This window comes from Styela clava, chromosome 10, assembly GCF_964204865.1.
Source record: "Styela clava chromosome 10, kaStyClav1.hap1.2, whole genome shotgun sequence".
Lineage (NCBI taxonomy): Eukaryota > Metazoa > Chordata > Ascidiacea > Stolidobranchia > Styelidae > Styela > Styela clava.
This window is the reverse complement of record NC_135259.1, coordinates 7161106-7175825: the sequence shown is the minus strand read 5'-3', so window position 1 is coordinate 7175825 and position 14720 is coordinate 7161106. Positions and strand designations below refer to the sequence as shown.

At 35.1% G+C, this 14720-nt stretch overlaps 2 protein-coding genes across 5 annotated transcripts in view; both read right to left on the bottom strand.

The window, feature by feature from the left end:
- Window positions 1–1969: 1969 nt before the first annotated feature.
- On the bottom strand, window positions 1970–3371 carry LOC120337349 (uncharacterized). The gene is made up of 3 exons (XM_039405119.2): window positions 3085–3371; window positions 2740–2841; window positions 1970–2325 (listed from the first exon to the last, which is right to left on the bottom strand). The coding sequence occupies exons 1-3, from the start codon at window positions 3220–3222 to the stop codon at window positions 2173–2175; spliced, it is 393 nt and encodes a 130-aa protein (XP_039261053.2). The 5' UTR covers window positions 3223–3371; the 3' UTR covers window positions 1970–2172.
- A 7487-nt stretch (window positions 3372–10858) lies between these two features.
- Window positions 10859–14720, bottom strand: part of LOC120337319 (single-stranded DNA-binding protein 3-like) — a 37528-nt gene continuing 33666 nt past the window's right edge. For all 4 annotated transcript variants that reach the window (XM_078117281.1, XM_039405080.2, XM_078117283.1 and 1 more), the window contains one exon: window positions 10859–13908. In XM_078117281.1, the coding sequence (XP_077973407.1) occupies window positions 13816–13908 (93 nt within the window). In that variant the 3' untranslated portion in view covers window positions 10859–13815. The remainder of the gene's footprint in view (window positions 13909–14720) is intronic.

Here is a 14720-nt window from a genome sequence, read left to right as displayed (position 1 = left end):
ATGAAGAACATCGATATTATGTGTAACAAGAAAATGAAGTGATTGTAGGAATAACACTGCAAATGGTAAAGGAAAATTGTGATTAGAATAAACAGGTCGCTTGAATGAAGACTTTGTTCGAACATTAAATGACTGATAAAAATTGTTGAAAGAGGTGCTTTTGGGTGTTGACCAACTAAAAAAATAGTGCTGTGATGGGTGATGGTGTGGTGTTTATAATAAACTATGTTCAAATCTTAGGCGAACTGGAAAGCTATTCAGTGCCTTTCAGTGGAACCTTTTAATGTTAAAGAGTCATCTGAACATAGAAAAATGAAGCGCCTGAACTGGGGCAACAGTTTGAATATAATGTGAGATGGAGCCAATATGATTTCGAACCAGCTCTCCAGCCCTGCTTGCACTGAAGTTGAAATTATCAAGAATTGAAAGAGTCCTATCTTAAGAATTATCTGGTCTACCATATTTTAGAAAATGAAATCCACTATCCCAGGACAGAATCATTGTATCCGTTCCAATGCTTCCAACATTAATATCGAATTTCCACGAACGACCACCATTCCAACAGGTGCAGTGGTCCCATCTTTTCTGCGCTCTGTTCCATCATCCACAACTAGATTCATGAAAGGATCGAAACCTTGCAATATATCCGTAACAGATCGTTCACCATTTAACTTTAAATCCAATGTTTTATCCATAAACTTCATTAATTCCGGTGAATGGGCTTTGCTCATGTTGATATTATGCGATACAAATACCGAAACATACACCGCGTAGCATTCTCTAGTCATTTAATCGAAACATGATAAATCGTACTTTACAAGTTATTTTTTCCTTAAAATAACCAAGCCGAAAAGTGTCGCATAAAATCGACGCAAAAGCCAGCTCTTTAGTGATCCCTTCCATCCTTGGCCAAGTTAGGTTTTAAATATGTAAACATTTTACTCAACCATGCTTGACTGTTGGAGTGTTAAAATTGTAAACAAGAGTAGAACGTAAAATCAATCGTGCATTTCGTTGTAACAATGCACACTGACTCGTTTAATAATTGTTGCGCCTCATCGAAAAAGATTACAATTGTGAAATTTTGAAGCATTTGGGCAGTAATAATTAAGGCATGAGATAATGAAAATCATTAAATGAAGTGCTGAATTTGCAAATTCCAAAAATACAATTGAGCATTACCTAGTAAGCATTTTAGCTATAATTACCGTCGGGGTGTTGTTTTGTTGAAAAATAAAACGTTGAAACTTGAAGGAATTAGTTATAATTAGCGTCTGACCCTCTATTAGGCACAAAGGCCTTATAACCACTAGAAATGCCTATATTGCCAATTCATTTAATCGCTATTTTAAAATCAACATTCAGGATTTACCCAATCGCAGATTTGCGAGGTTTATCTATCAGTTTAATACTAAAATAACACGAACACCATGGAAAAGCATGAGAAACTCAATTATCGTTCTAATAAATATTTGCATCTCGGTTACCGTTCACATTAAACAGGCACGGTTAATTTACAAAAGAGCTATGCTCAAATATGCGGACACGTTCACCGATTCCAAGAAAAGCACCAACATTTAAAAACATCAGTTATAACAGTGAATGCAAGCTCCGCTCTTACGAGACAGTTACGAGTTAGTTCAGTGTGTTTGCGTAAATTACATCCGTTTCCAGTTTTGAACGAAGCCGACACGCTTACAATGGTCTTCTATTTCAGAACGCCTTAATTATCGTTAAATTCCGGGACAACGTAGCCCAGCCCGGGACACGGGACGCTAGACGTCAATTACGGGACTGTCCCATTCCGGGACGGTTGGCAGCCCTAACTAGAGCCGCAGAAAGGTTTGTTGAGAGCCGCATGCGGCTCTCAGAACCGAGTTTCAGAATCACTGATCTAAAGACTAGGTTATATCATATTGGGTTTGGTGTGTTAAAATACTTTTTCCCGCGAATAAAAAACAGAATCTGCTCACATTCATTCTTAGTTTATTTTAGAAAACTCTATACATAAGACATTATAAATGTAAAAAGTATTTATAAATGGAAGTAAAGTAAAACACAGCTTTTTATAGGTATAAAAATTATGGGCATTTTTTCTTTGACCGTGATTGTAATAATTTTGATTATACGTGGATTTGTAATGAATTTTCTGAAGGTAATACTAATATAAATTTATTTTCGTCCGACGATCATGACAGACAGGTTGTTCTTGCCATTTTTTGATAACCCGTCGATCGCCGTCACGACCTCTCTCAAGCTAGCGTCGTATGCATCGGATACCACAAAGCTGATGAATTCTTTTGCTGGTGAATCTGCAACTTTTACCTGAAAGAAAAATATATGTTTAGTCGCAGGCGACTTTCTAAGAAGTATGTGATAATAAGTCGAATGCTCAGTTGAGTTATATATAACTCTATTAACGTATTCCAATTGTTATTGAATAAAATGCGAAAGAGCAATATTACTGTTTAAAAGTTAATTCATAGTACATGTTTTCCGATTGGGAAATTGTTCCAATAACTTTTCTGAAACTTGTGATCAAGCCAATAATTTGATTCAAAATGGCATGCCGCATTATTACTGTTTATAAGCTGCGAGTTAGCAATGTTCAATACGTTTAAGTAATGTTACAAATATAACGTTACTTGCTTATTTTGCAACATATAGCCGGCCATTTGTGATCAAATCTCTATAGAAATCAAAAAAGTAGATGACGATAAGATATAAAAAAACTCTTACGTGGATTGCAAGCATATTAGCATCTTGAAAGAAAGAACTGTAACTCTGGACATCATATTGTGTGAAGGTTCGGCCGAGTTTTTCTTCAACCTTTGATTTTATCTAAATATACCAAATATAATAAGTTTGCTACTTGCCAAGCTTATTCATTACAGTCTTGAATATGATATGAGACTTTAACAACAAAAAATTGTCTCAGTGTGAACTGAAGTTGGCAGAGATTATTGTTTGAGAAACCATTTTGATGCCACCATCTTAACTACGGAACTTTGTACTATAATGTTTATACTTTACCGTACAAAACAAAGATCAATATGAAAATTAGAACTAGCTAATCGTTCTTACCGCTACTGCAATGGCTGTGACTTCAGCTGTTGCCGTTTCCCTTGTGTCCAAAACGTAAATTCCGAGAGGCACGGAGGTAACCAACAAACAGCTTGAAAAAAACAGCAGACCGCAGAAAAAAATTCCGTGCAATTTCATTTTGTTTTCTTTTACGAGGCTGAACTTGCTGTATTGTTTGGGTGTATTCGGTAGACGACTTTGTGTACTACAAATGGTGTTTGAGAGGCCAATTATATACCCTTTCGCGAGGTGTATTAGGATTAGCCTGAGGTCATGACTGACCACCTAAATCGCATTTGCGCAGGTGAGTATGACCTACTTCTCTGTAAACAGGGTAATAGAAATGTCGTTCAAAGTTGTGTAATACGAAACAACCGCTGATTATTGTTTTAAATAACCTTCTATGCATTTTTGAAATGCTTATAAAAGTATTTCACCTCGCCCCAGGCCGGGTGTACAAACGATTACCTCTTCGCTGTGCTGAACGATAGCTTTATTGTTTATTATAATGTTGTTCTGACTTCTAGTACTCAATTCAGCCGAAAAAGACAGACAATTTAGCTTATTAACTGTGCACTCTAAATTGTTTTACTGACACATTACCGATTTTTTAGAAACAGTGGAGAGGGGTACCGTTGCTAGTATTAAGAATGAATGGATATTGAAGCAAGTTGATATACATACCAATGCGCATGTCCCCCATTGAACATCGCTATATATTATTCCAACACTTTACCTTAACTGACATACTATATCAGTACCCACTTTTCGCACCCATCAAATTATGATGAACGTACAGCGTTTACAAATATCTAAGATCAGATCTAAATGATTCCCAAACGATAATGTTAGCCAAATCCAAACATAAAAGTATTTCTTCTTAGTATTTCCGAAACAAAAATACATCATGTTACGCTTGCGTATAACACATCATCAAAAACACTTGTTTTGTAGGTCACTAACATTGTAATATCAAACTATATTTCCTTTCGCCTTTTCTCTAGTTTCAATAGGTATTCTCAACAAACAGCTTGTGTTGTGGCGTTGTGTTGCGGCATATTGCGAATGGCATTCAAGCTGTGATCAAGCGTAAATGTCTTTTGGTAAAACCAGAATTGTGTTGGGTTACGGCTAACATTGATCAATATCAAATTGAATGAGATATATATCGAAATTTGATATATATCTATCATTAACAAACTTATCTATTAACTATTAACCTAACTATTAACAAATACACTTTGGGAAAAATCACTCTTATACAGTCAGCATGTAGCAAGGTTTATATAAATGATCAAAACGCGTGTTTGTCAGGGTACTGTAACACATATATACATGGTCGTTGGGTGATCAGTCCAACTGGTTATTTGGAAATGACGTAATTAATTTTAGTAATTTAGAATTTATCCGGTTTCAGAATAAAAGTAATTGAATACGGAATGTCCCTTATTTGTTACCCTCTTTGCTGTATGATTGGACTGAATTTTCTCGCTTCGTTGTACGCTACGAAGATTGAACCTCAAAGCAGATACAAGTACAATCATTGGGCTACATTTTTTCTCCCAATATTTTCTATTTGAACCGGAAATAAATCTGATTAACAGTTCATCAATTTTATCCCTTTTTTTAGTCAGAATCACGATTGACCAAATACGAATACCAGTTATATCTATAACCTATTACATAATGTTATCACCGCTTTAACCATCTACTATCATCTGCATGAGGGAGGATTCTGTTCTAACTATGATAAATTTGACATTTTTTTTTAAAACGCAAAGCGGGATTGTTCGTGCTACTTATTCTCATCCAACATCTGATAGTTTTGGGGAAGGATAGTTCATAAAAGCCTGGTGTCAGATAGGACAGAAATTTATTTGCTAAGGAAATGAGAAACTAAAGATATCGTATAGTGTTGCTGAATCTTACGTGAAATGTTTACCAGGTTGTGACACATACATCAGAAAAGCACACTTTAGTCCAAGATAATTTGCACTTAAGGTTCGAGAGATCTCGCTTGTCGACGTACCAGCTTGTGCAGGGTGGTCCAAGGTTGTCGGCTCCTCGGGCCACAAAATTATTTTTGCATTGTTCGAGGGCCCCAATAGTGCCAAGAATGGGTAAACAGTGCAATACAAAACAAACACTTTTATTGTGCAATCATATAGTTATCAGGCATAACCATTCTAGGCTAATAGAATCCGCATTTGATTTTTAGTTTTCTATGATGCCTATATTGTTAGCATATATTCCCGACCAAAAAGTTAGAAAGCCATATAACAATTTAGACTGACAAGCACATCATTCAAATTCCCCCGGCTCTCCGAATGTGACGCGGGCCACAAATAATGAAGCGGCGGGCCACATTTGGCCCGCGGGCCTGGGTTTGGACCACCCTGAGCTAGTCGATGGAACATGGGCCAAAGTACGCCTCTTGACTGTTGTTACAAGCTACACAAGAGAAGCGCTGCTAATTAAGAGAACTGTTTTGTAAAGACTTAATTGTTAAGTGTGACGTAATTTTGGTGAGATGATCATATATAAATTGCTGAAAGGGGGAGTAGTGGGGGTCAGTGTCAGCATTTATTGTTGAAAGATACTAAAGTATAAGAAAGGAGAAAGTACCAAACCGAATATGGAGCTACAACATTGTTGACAATATATCAAATGTCCAATTACACCGACCGATACAGCAACCTTTCTCGAATGTTGCTCAGTAGTGATCATGTCCAAGGATCAGGGTCTGATTGGAATTTAAAAGTCCCAACTAAACTAAACCACAGACAATACAAGCGAGAAAATTTGAACTACCTAAATTTAAGTAGAAGTAAGTCTACGACTCTCACATCACCGGAATCAATGAATTATAATGAGACGGCATTTTTTAAATAAAGTTTGTATGAAGCAAAGTCACGCGTACTCACTCAGAAATTTAGGAGAGTAATCTCAAGGTTATGGGCGAGCGCTAAAGTGGCACTGAAATTATAAATCATCATAGTAATTGTAAAATTAGGCGCTAGCAAATGCCTATTATACACGTGAAATATGCACTCAAGGGGCGATGTTGGCGAGCAAAGTAAAGAAATTTCTTTATTGACCCGTTTCAGGCCACTGACGTTATATATTAATTCCAAGTCAAATTCCTAGTGGTGGGGCCAACCAGACAAAATGTACATGATTCTCGAGAATTCCCTCCGATTTGAAAATAGATCAGGTTCAATATAACGACTGATTAATAAGACTTTTTTTTTGATTCAGAAATGGAAACGTGAAGCAAGTTCATTTCTAAAGATTCGGCAAGTCGCAAAATACAAATCTTATTGAAAACAAGAGAGCTACGCACAAATATATGGACACGTTAGACCAGAGCGAATCAGTCCTTACCGGTACCTTTGACGCTACCGGTACCCTCAAAAAAGTTCTGAATTTCCAGTAGCAAGAATTTTGCAGAATCAAAACGTACAGTCAGTCATGACACTGACTAAAATCCGTGTTCCCATGGATAAAAAATAATACAGCAAAATTTTAGACGAAATATCAAATTTCATAGAATTCACGTAAAATTTTGAAATGAATAAAAGTAATAGCCTTCTAGCGAAAAAATTAATCTTTAACCACTGAAAATTTCAAAGCAATTGGTCCAGTATTCGAAGAGAAAAGCGACTTTTTAAAAACGTGTCAAAGAACAAGAACAACAACAACAACATAATATTGAAACGATCGTTATGGCCACTAAATGTGTCCAATTATTGATGAATATTAGGAACAATGTAGGCTCAAGAATTGAGCCCTGAGGTACTCCAGCGTGATATTTACCAGGATTCGTTTTATCAAAGCTGTTTTAAACGCGGAATCAATGATCGCAATTTCCAGCGGTGAGAAAAATATGATTTGCTAAATTTAATAAAATCAAGACAGTTCAGGAGAACTTTGTCATAGGACCAAGGTGTACGACATATTGGCCGGAAGCAGTTGAGGATCTGAGCCTGTTAGTTGCACGAGAAATCGTACCAAGTGTTAACAAAACGTTATTCAAATTGATATTGGCACGTCTACAGATTTCCGGAAGATTATACTGCTTTGAATCAAGAATGGAGTGACTTGAAAACGAGAATATCGGTCGGAGACCGAAGTCTTATCGATCGAAACTGCGGTTTCGATTCATGACTCTATAGTGACACCGCGTGTCCCATCACTAATTAATTAATAAATCGCTAATTATATGACATAATTCATCCAAAATCAATAGGCTTCTGGTCCGAGATATGATGAATGCACATGCAAAATTTGGAGCAGATTCAACCACGCCTTCGTGAGATATCACGTGCATCTAACAGACAGACAAACAGACGAATACCTATCAACATACTTACCGATCTAAAGATCGATAAGTAATAATTAGGCAAACAACATAGTCATATTTGCCGATAGAAGGTTGAGTTGAAATTTTTGAGATATCAGATACCAGACACAGATCGAGAATTAAAGTCGAATATATCGGGGTATCCGGCTAACGCGTTGATAATGTGACAATTTAAGAGAAGGGTAGTGATAAGGAAAATTATGTTCTAGGATCCCGCGAGATCTGTTTTATTTGAATTCAGCCTAGTTGGGTGATGTAGACTTGTAGGCTACATTTGAATCTCCCCATGTTACAAATTTAGCCGGAGAAAAGAAAATGAGGATTCGATCCATCTGGTCGGAAATTTTGTAAATAACGGAACAGTTCTCTGACTTAGAAACTTGCAAAGAAAAACGCTGATGAGCGGTTTAACATCACACGGAGTCACGAGTATGTTTAGTATAAAAGTGAACACAAACTTGAGCTGGCAGGAGTTTACTGCGAACGTAGAGGTATGCTTATACGAATCTTTTTCGATCTCTTTGCAAATATCCTTTAAGCGCAAATGAGGAGGTCGAGACAATGGAGTGAACATTTGTTTCACAATAAAAAAGAACGACGCTATAATCATCAGTCAGAAATTACTCCCCGAAATCAATCCTTGCATAGGGTTGCCAAGCGTCCGTTATTTCGAAGGACAATTCTTTGATTAAGCTATTCGGTCCTTGTCCTTTTTAGCATTTAGAAAATATGCTTTTAGAAATTGTCCTTTATTCTTTCCAACGTCGTTTTGCCCGATTGTTTCAGTACTGTGTTTGATATTGTTCCGTTCTTAAAAAATTGCCTCCGTTTATGTATTTGCAAGCTTTTAATTATTCTTTTCAATTGTGCTTTGGTCCAGCTTAAATAACTAAAGAAATAACAATCTTATCAACATTGTCTGGGTCAATGTTAAATAAACATTAAATGAAAAACACATGATGATTGTTTTAATATATATTTTTAGCTTGTATATATGTAATCTTTATTTCATTGTTGTATATTGTTCTTTCCTGCAAGCTACAAAATAAATGATGACGGTAATCTATGTCCTTTATTGAAACTTTTCATAGTTGGCAACCCTATCCTTGCATCACTTGCAAAGCACAAATATTTGAGTCAGAACAATGTGACAAATTTCTATTTAGATCCGCGAGAGTCTTATCACAAACTGATTTAAGGCACCGAGCTGGAGTCCATTGAATTCATCTGACATGTTCATCAAAATATAAGGAAGGCACCATCAACTACACTATAATTAGAAAAAATCCCAAGAAACGTAATTGCAGAATGTAAAGATTGGAATCTAGAGTAGAGTTGGGAATTTTTAAGGTGGGGTTACCAAACTCTGCTGAAACATATTCATTCATAGAAATCGCAGTTTAAATTTTTCCAAAACCTTTCTCCGACCCACTTTCATGGACCTATTCGCCATCTTCTCTCCCTTCTCCACTTCTACTAACTCTACTCCCGGCCCACTTCCTTCTTGTCACCCCTGTCTTCTTAAACCTACCTCTAGCTCAATTTCTTAATCTATTTCCGACCCGCTTTATCTAACATCAATTTCCACACTGTTTTTGCCCCTTTATTTCCTTGTTTCCCCCCCTTTTTTCCGGATTAGAAATTACGGATAACATGATCAGGTAAGTGTCGCCATATCCATGTATCCGGTTGGAGCAAAGGTACAATACTTCATCACATTATTGCAATGTACATTACAATGCCTTTACTATTGATAGGCTCCGTTTCATCATTTTCGTTGTTTGATGGTATTATGAATTGGCTAAAAACAGTTTCTTCTTTGTTTATTTATGTGTTTGATTATGTCCTATATAACATTTGTGAAACCAAACTTTAATTTTCAACTCGTTTGATATCATTCTGTAGGCCCTTCATGCTTTTAACTATCCCTATAATCTTATTTACTATCTGTCTTGTCATAGCTTTTTCTGTGTTTATTCTTTCATTTGTTGATTTGATACGGAGGTTGTGGATTTCGGCATTAATTATACATTGACTAATTTCACTATTATCTTCTGAACATGCGTTGTAACAAATTGTATTTAATACGGTATTAGTATTTTTGTAAGTTGTAAATGACAAATGTGCAATGTGCAAATGACACTCTATGTGAAACAGCATTCTATTAATTGATGCTCCGAGTCAACCCTTTTACTGTTGCAAAACTGACAGAGTGAGATGGCCGCTTCCGCTTCTTTTTTCTTATTATTCCATCTTATGCTACTCTATAAAAGATATTTTTTCTTTTTTGTTATATATATAGCTTCTCGAGCCTTTTTCTTTCCCAAAAACCCTTATTTTCTATATTCAAATTTATTCGCGCTGCTTTCGAATATAACTATTCATATAAAATAAATTCCCATTCTTTGTCAGTGATTTACTTTGTAGATGGTATGAAAAAGAGTAGACTGCGTCAAAGAAAACAATGGGAGTGAGGCAATGGGTCGGAGCTAGTTGGACTGGGGAGAGAGGCGCGGGTTGTGGGAGTGATGGAAGTGTGTTAAGGAAAGCAGTACGGATGGGAAAACGGAAGTGATTCGGATCATGATTAGGAACGTAGCACGAGTAGGAAGGGTGGGTCGAGGGTAGTTTTAAAGAAGCTAGGTTGGGGTAAACTTAGGAGGATAGGAGAAATGTGAGTAGACCAAGAACAGGGAATGGAGCGGGGTGTGGTTCAATAAAAAGGGATAAGAAAAAGTTTGTTCCGGAATAGTTTTTAGGTAGGTTATGATTACATACATGTTTGGGGTAGGTTTGACATGCTCAGGGAAAAGCAGTGGGGCTAACCATTATCTTTCTAGATCCCTTCGGGTGCGCTAACAGTTCTTCGTATTTATAGCACTAAGCACTAAAAATACAGCATAACTAGTAAATTAATCGCGCCCCTGTTCTACGTTCAGCGTCTCGCGCATTCCTCCGTATGAAGATAGCAGGTGTTGAACGTGCATTTGACAATCCGTCAGATAACGAACTCAGGAGGTTTGACGTTCCCCAAGAACTTGGATGTGAAAACGATGTACTTTAAGCCCGCTGTGACAAATTCACTTTACCTTCTCATCAAAACATTCTAGAAAAATAGTTGAATGGGTTTGATATAGATAGCAGAGTAGCTTAGGTTTAGTGACATACACAAATACGACAATTAAGTTGCTCTTCTATGTAATCCCATGTTGCGTTCGGCATACTTTTCTGAAATGCAGTAGCTCTTTGTATGTGGGTTCTGAAGAGAACCTCTTTGTAAAATTTTAAATCCCTTCTTGCGTCAGTGTCCTAATACTATACTACCTAAAACAAAGTTCCTAATTTCCGCAACAGCTTTTAGCACATATTTAAATTTGTAGTTATGGCATAAAATCAATAAAAACAAGATACTACCAAATGTAGTTTTTATTAGGCATTTCATTGACAGTTCATCGCAAAATCAGTAAAGCGAAACATCACGTGACACTGAAAAAGTATAATATTAAATAATAGTAATATGTAGTATCTAAACAAGAAAACAAACTTTTTCCCCGATTAAACTCAGCCAAACATGGATTTTACTCCAATCGCATTATTCGATATGAATATCCACATTTTATCACAACACGCTTGGCCGAGATTGACGAGTACATAAAATAAATGGCATGGAGTGTAACCTAAAAACAATAATCATAACATAAAGCAGTTTCTTTTATAAAAATATTTTCACATACCTCGGACACAAATATTTATAGAAAAAAAGTTGAGAATTCTCCCCATGTCAAAATCAGGAGAATGCTTACACATATATGCTGTTTACACCATGATCACATATCTCCATAGGAACGCAAAATGAAACTTGGTCCAATACTCAATAAAAGCATAAATTATGGGTTACCTAAATAATGATTGTCCAGAAATGTAATCTGGTATAAAATTTAACATTTGCAGAACATCGAATCATTGAATTGTATTTAGTGACATTGAGAATTGTTCTTTTAATTAATTTGATTCCGTATAATCTGATTAGATATATATACTTTGCAGTAATATTTTGCCCAATGCGGGGAACAGCACATTTTACAAAAAACACCTTTTTTGATAGCAGTGAATTAGAAATGCCTTTGAAAAGTATTTGCTTGGTTGTTTTAGTATTTAAATATATTATCTATCCATAAATGTTTATACCAATACAAATTTCCAAATACAAAAAAAGTTAAATCAAAACAAATTATTCTAGCTAGATTTACTGGAGTCATTTCAAAATGACATAGTCCAAAAAACAATAGTTCTAAATTTTTTTCATTCACTGAACATTTCAAACTCTAATACGTTAATGTAACTTCATATTTCGAATAGTCGGTTGGAGATTTCAAAGATCAAATCTTAATTCTGTGGTCAATACAAATCTTAATTGACAAATGACAACAAACAAATCTTATAACATAACAAATAAAAATACAAGAAATAATTTTCCAAATGAGACATTCTTCATTCAATAGAAGACAAGTGATATTGACATGATCGAATAAAATTATTTTTTCTTGACAATGTGATGATGTGATGCTTTACACAAAACAAATTAAGATTCGAGACTTCAATTGTCCGAGAGGCATTTTTGTGTGTGGACTATCAAAAGATTTCACAATTATTAGAGCTAAATTATTGACAGAGACACATTCAAGAACAAAATACTGGATTCATCTTTGCGAATAAAATTTCAAAAAATCTTTTAGAGGGGCTAATTATGAAGAGTGAAATTGTCAAAACCCTCGACCATAATGGGTTTTTACTGAGAAAATCAAATATTTACCTTTAAAAAGTTAGTTTTCAAAAGACTGTAATATGCTTTAAAATAGCATATTACTCTGAAATTTGTCTCTGGTAATACGTTACATCTTTTCAAGCTATGTTTAATCTTTTTAAGTCTTAGTGACCACATCCATCAGGCAAAACTGGTGATTTTTGATAATAAACTCTGCGGGAAAGCATCATGAATGGAGCCTGTTATAGTTTTTGACATACAAGGAATAAATATGGGCAGTAAAATGCAAAATTCTAAAAGAAACATGAAATGTAAATTCTTTTAAATATAACCATGTATGTAACCAGATGATGAAATCAGGTCGAATGAAGCAAAAAAGGACAATTATTAATTTGGATATAAAAATAAAAAAGTGAACAAAAACGACAACAGTGGTGAAATAAAAAAAACATTGATAAACTGGACAAAAACGACATTAGAACTGTTGTATCGCTACATTTCATTAATAAAATAGTTCAGAGAGAAGAAAAATGATTTCACCCAAGAATAAGCTACCCGGGCGAGAAAAACAATGAACAGGAATTCTGTGGTCCAAATAGTTTGGTAAATCTGAATTGTTCACACTACTTCAATGAGATTTAAAGTACAGTATGAAAAAGATGGCGACAGCGAAAAGTATTAAAAATATTCATTCTTCAATAATATACAGAGTGTTCATAAAGTCCATTCAGAATTTTAATTTTGTTATTTTTGAAATCAGTTCTCAATATAACTCAACCAAATTTGTTTAACTTTAAGTAGTGTTCAATAAGGTTTATTTTACTTCATTTAATACACCTGTTGGGGCCATCAACCCACATACGGTATCGATAAATTTCCATTGCAGTTTTTTACTTTCATAAACATCAATAAAAAAATGGCAGAGCTCCAAAACTATTTGGGTATAGGATTTCCTGATCGTGAAAGGAGATCTAATTTGCTAATGATGGGAACTGTGCTGGTGATATTTGAAAAAAAAATATATTTATATAAATAGAAATCAATTTGCTGATATGATATAGTACCGGTTTCAATTTTATCACAAAAACATGACAAATAATGATAATATATTGATGAAAAAAAAATCAAATATTGTGTCACAAACAATAACAAATATTCTTTTTTATATAAATAATATGAAAAAGCGTTAAAAAAAACAATGGTTCATTCATTCGGTCTCATATTTCATTATCATTAAATCGTGCTTGCCCAGTCGAAGCACAACTCAAACATGATTCAAAGTTGGTGATCATACATGATACGAAGATAATTCAAAATAAAAAAAGTTTTCAATGTCATGGTAAATAATATTTTCAAACTATACATCTCAGAAAAAAATTCGCGATGGAATTTTTTCGATAATTCCCAGGTGGGACTGAAAAGTTCATTCATTCATACTAAGCCATAGATACTAGCATTCGATTCCGTATAGTCTTTTGATTTGCCTGATATAGGCTAAAAGAATTTCAGACTGGGTAACCCTATTCATCTCAGCTCTTTCCTTCACAAGATAGTATGTAGTTCAACAGTTTGAAGTTGGTTCCAAAAAATTGTACATCCTGTGTTAGGGAATAAAGCCATCCTTGTTTTCGAATCTCTTTGCTTCTTGCTGCAAGCTTTCTTTCATTTTCAAAATGGCAGCCGCGTCTTGTTGGTTCTGTTGTTGTTGTTGTAGTCATTGACGATAATCATGATTTTGCCATGCATGAATTGGTTTAAATGAGTTCACATTTTGAAAACATTGTATCGTCATCATAATTCAAAGTCAAACACGGGTGTAGGCCAAATGAATGAAACGTTTTTGGCACACCCAAATTTTTTTTATTTTTCCATTGTAAGCATTTCATGCAACATAATTTTTAAATCGTTACGAAAAACACATTCAGCGTCATGTCATTTTTATTATTTTTAGATTATTATTTTTTTTTTCAAGATATTGGTTAGCAGGAAAGATGCAGTAGAGAAACGTGCGATCACGAGCAATCCGAGGTATGGATGCAATTAACGTCAGGCCACATACCGAAATTATGCACAAACATGTATCGCAGGTAGGCAGGATGCAGCAAAATGCAGTTGTCACAAACAGCGGCTCAGGCAGGCAGGCAGCAGACATTCATGAATGTAGCAGTAGAGTAGTATGAGAATGCAAAGCCACGTTTCCACACACATCGGGCAGTTTCATTCATCGTAGCAGAGAGAGGGTACAAGAAAAAAATACAGAAAAGACAGTAATTAGTAACATGAAAATTACAAATAGAGGATTGGATTTTACAGCTCCCAAGGCCGAGAACACTGCAATGTATTTTGATTATATTACATAGCGGCAAAAAGATAGTTCAGAAATTCAATTTTAGACAATTTATACCGCATTGAATGGTCTCTGTGATATGATTACAATTCATTTCTTATATTCAGGGTGTTTATAAAGTTCCTTTTGAAATCAGTTCGTAATATATCTTGATCAAGTCA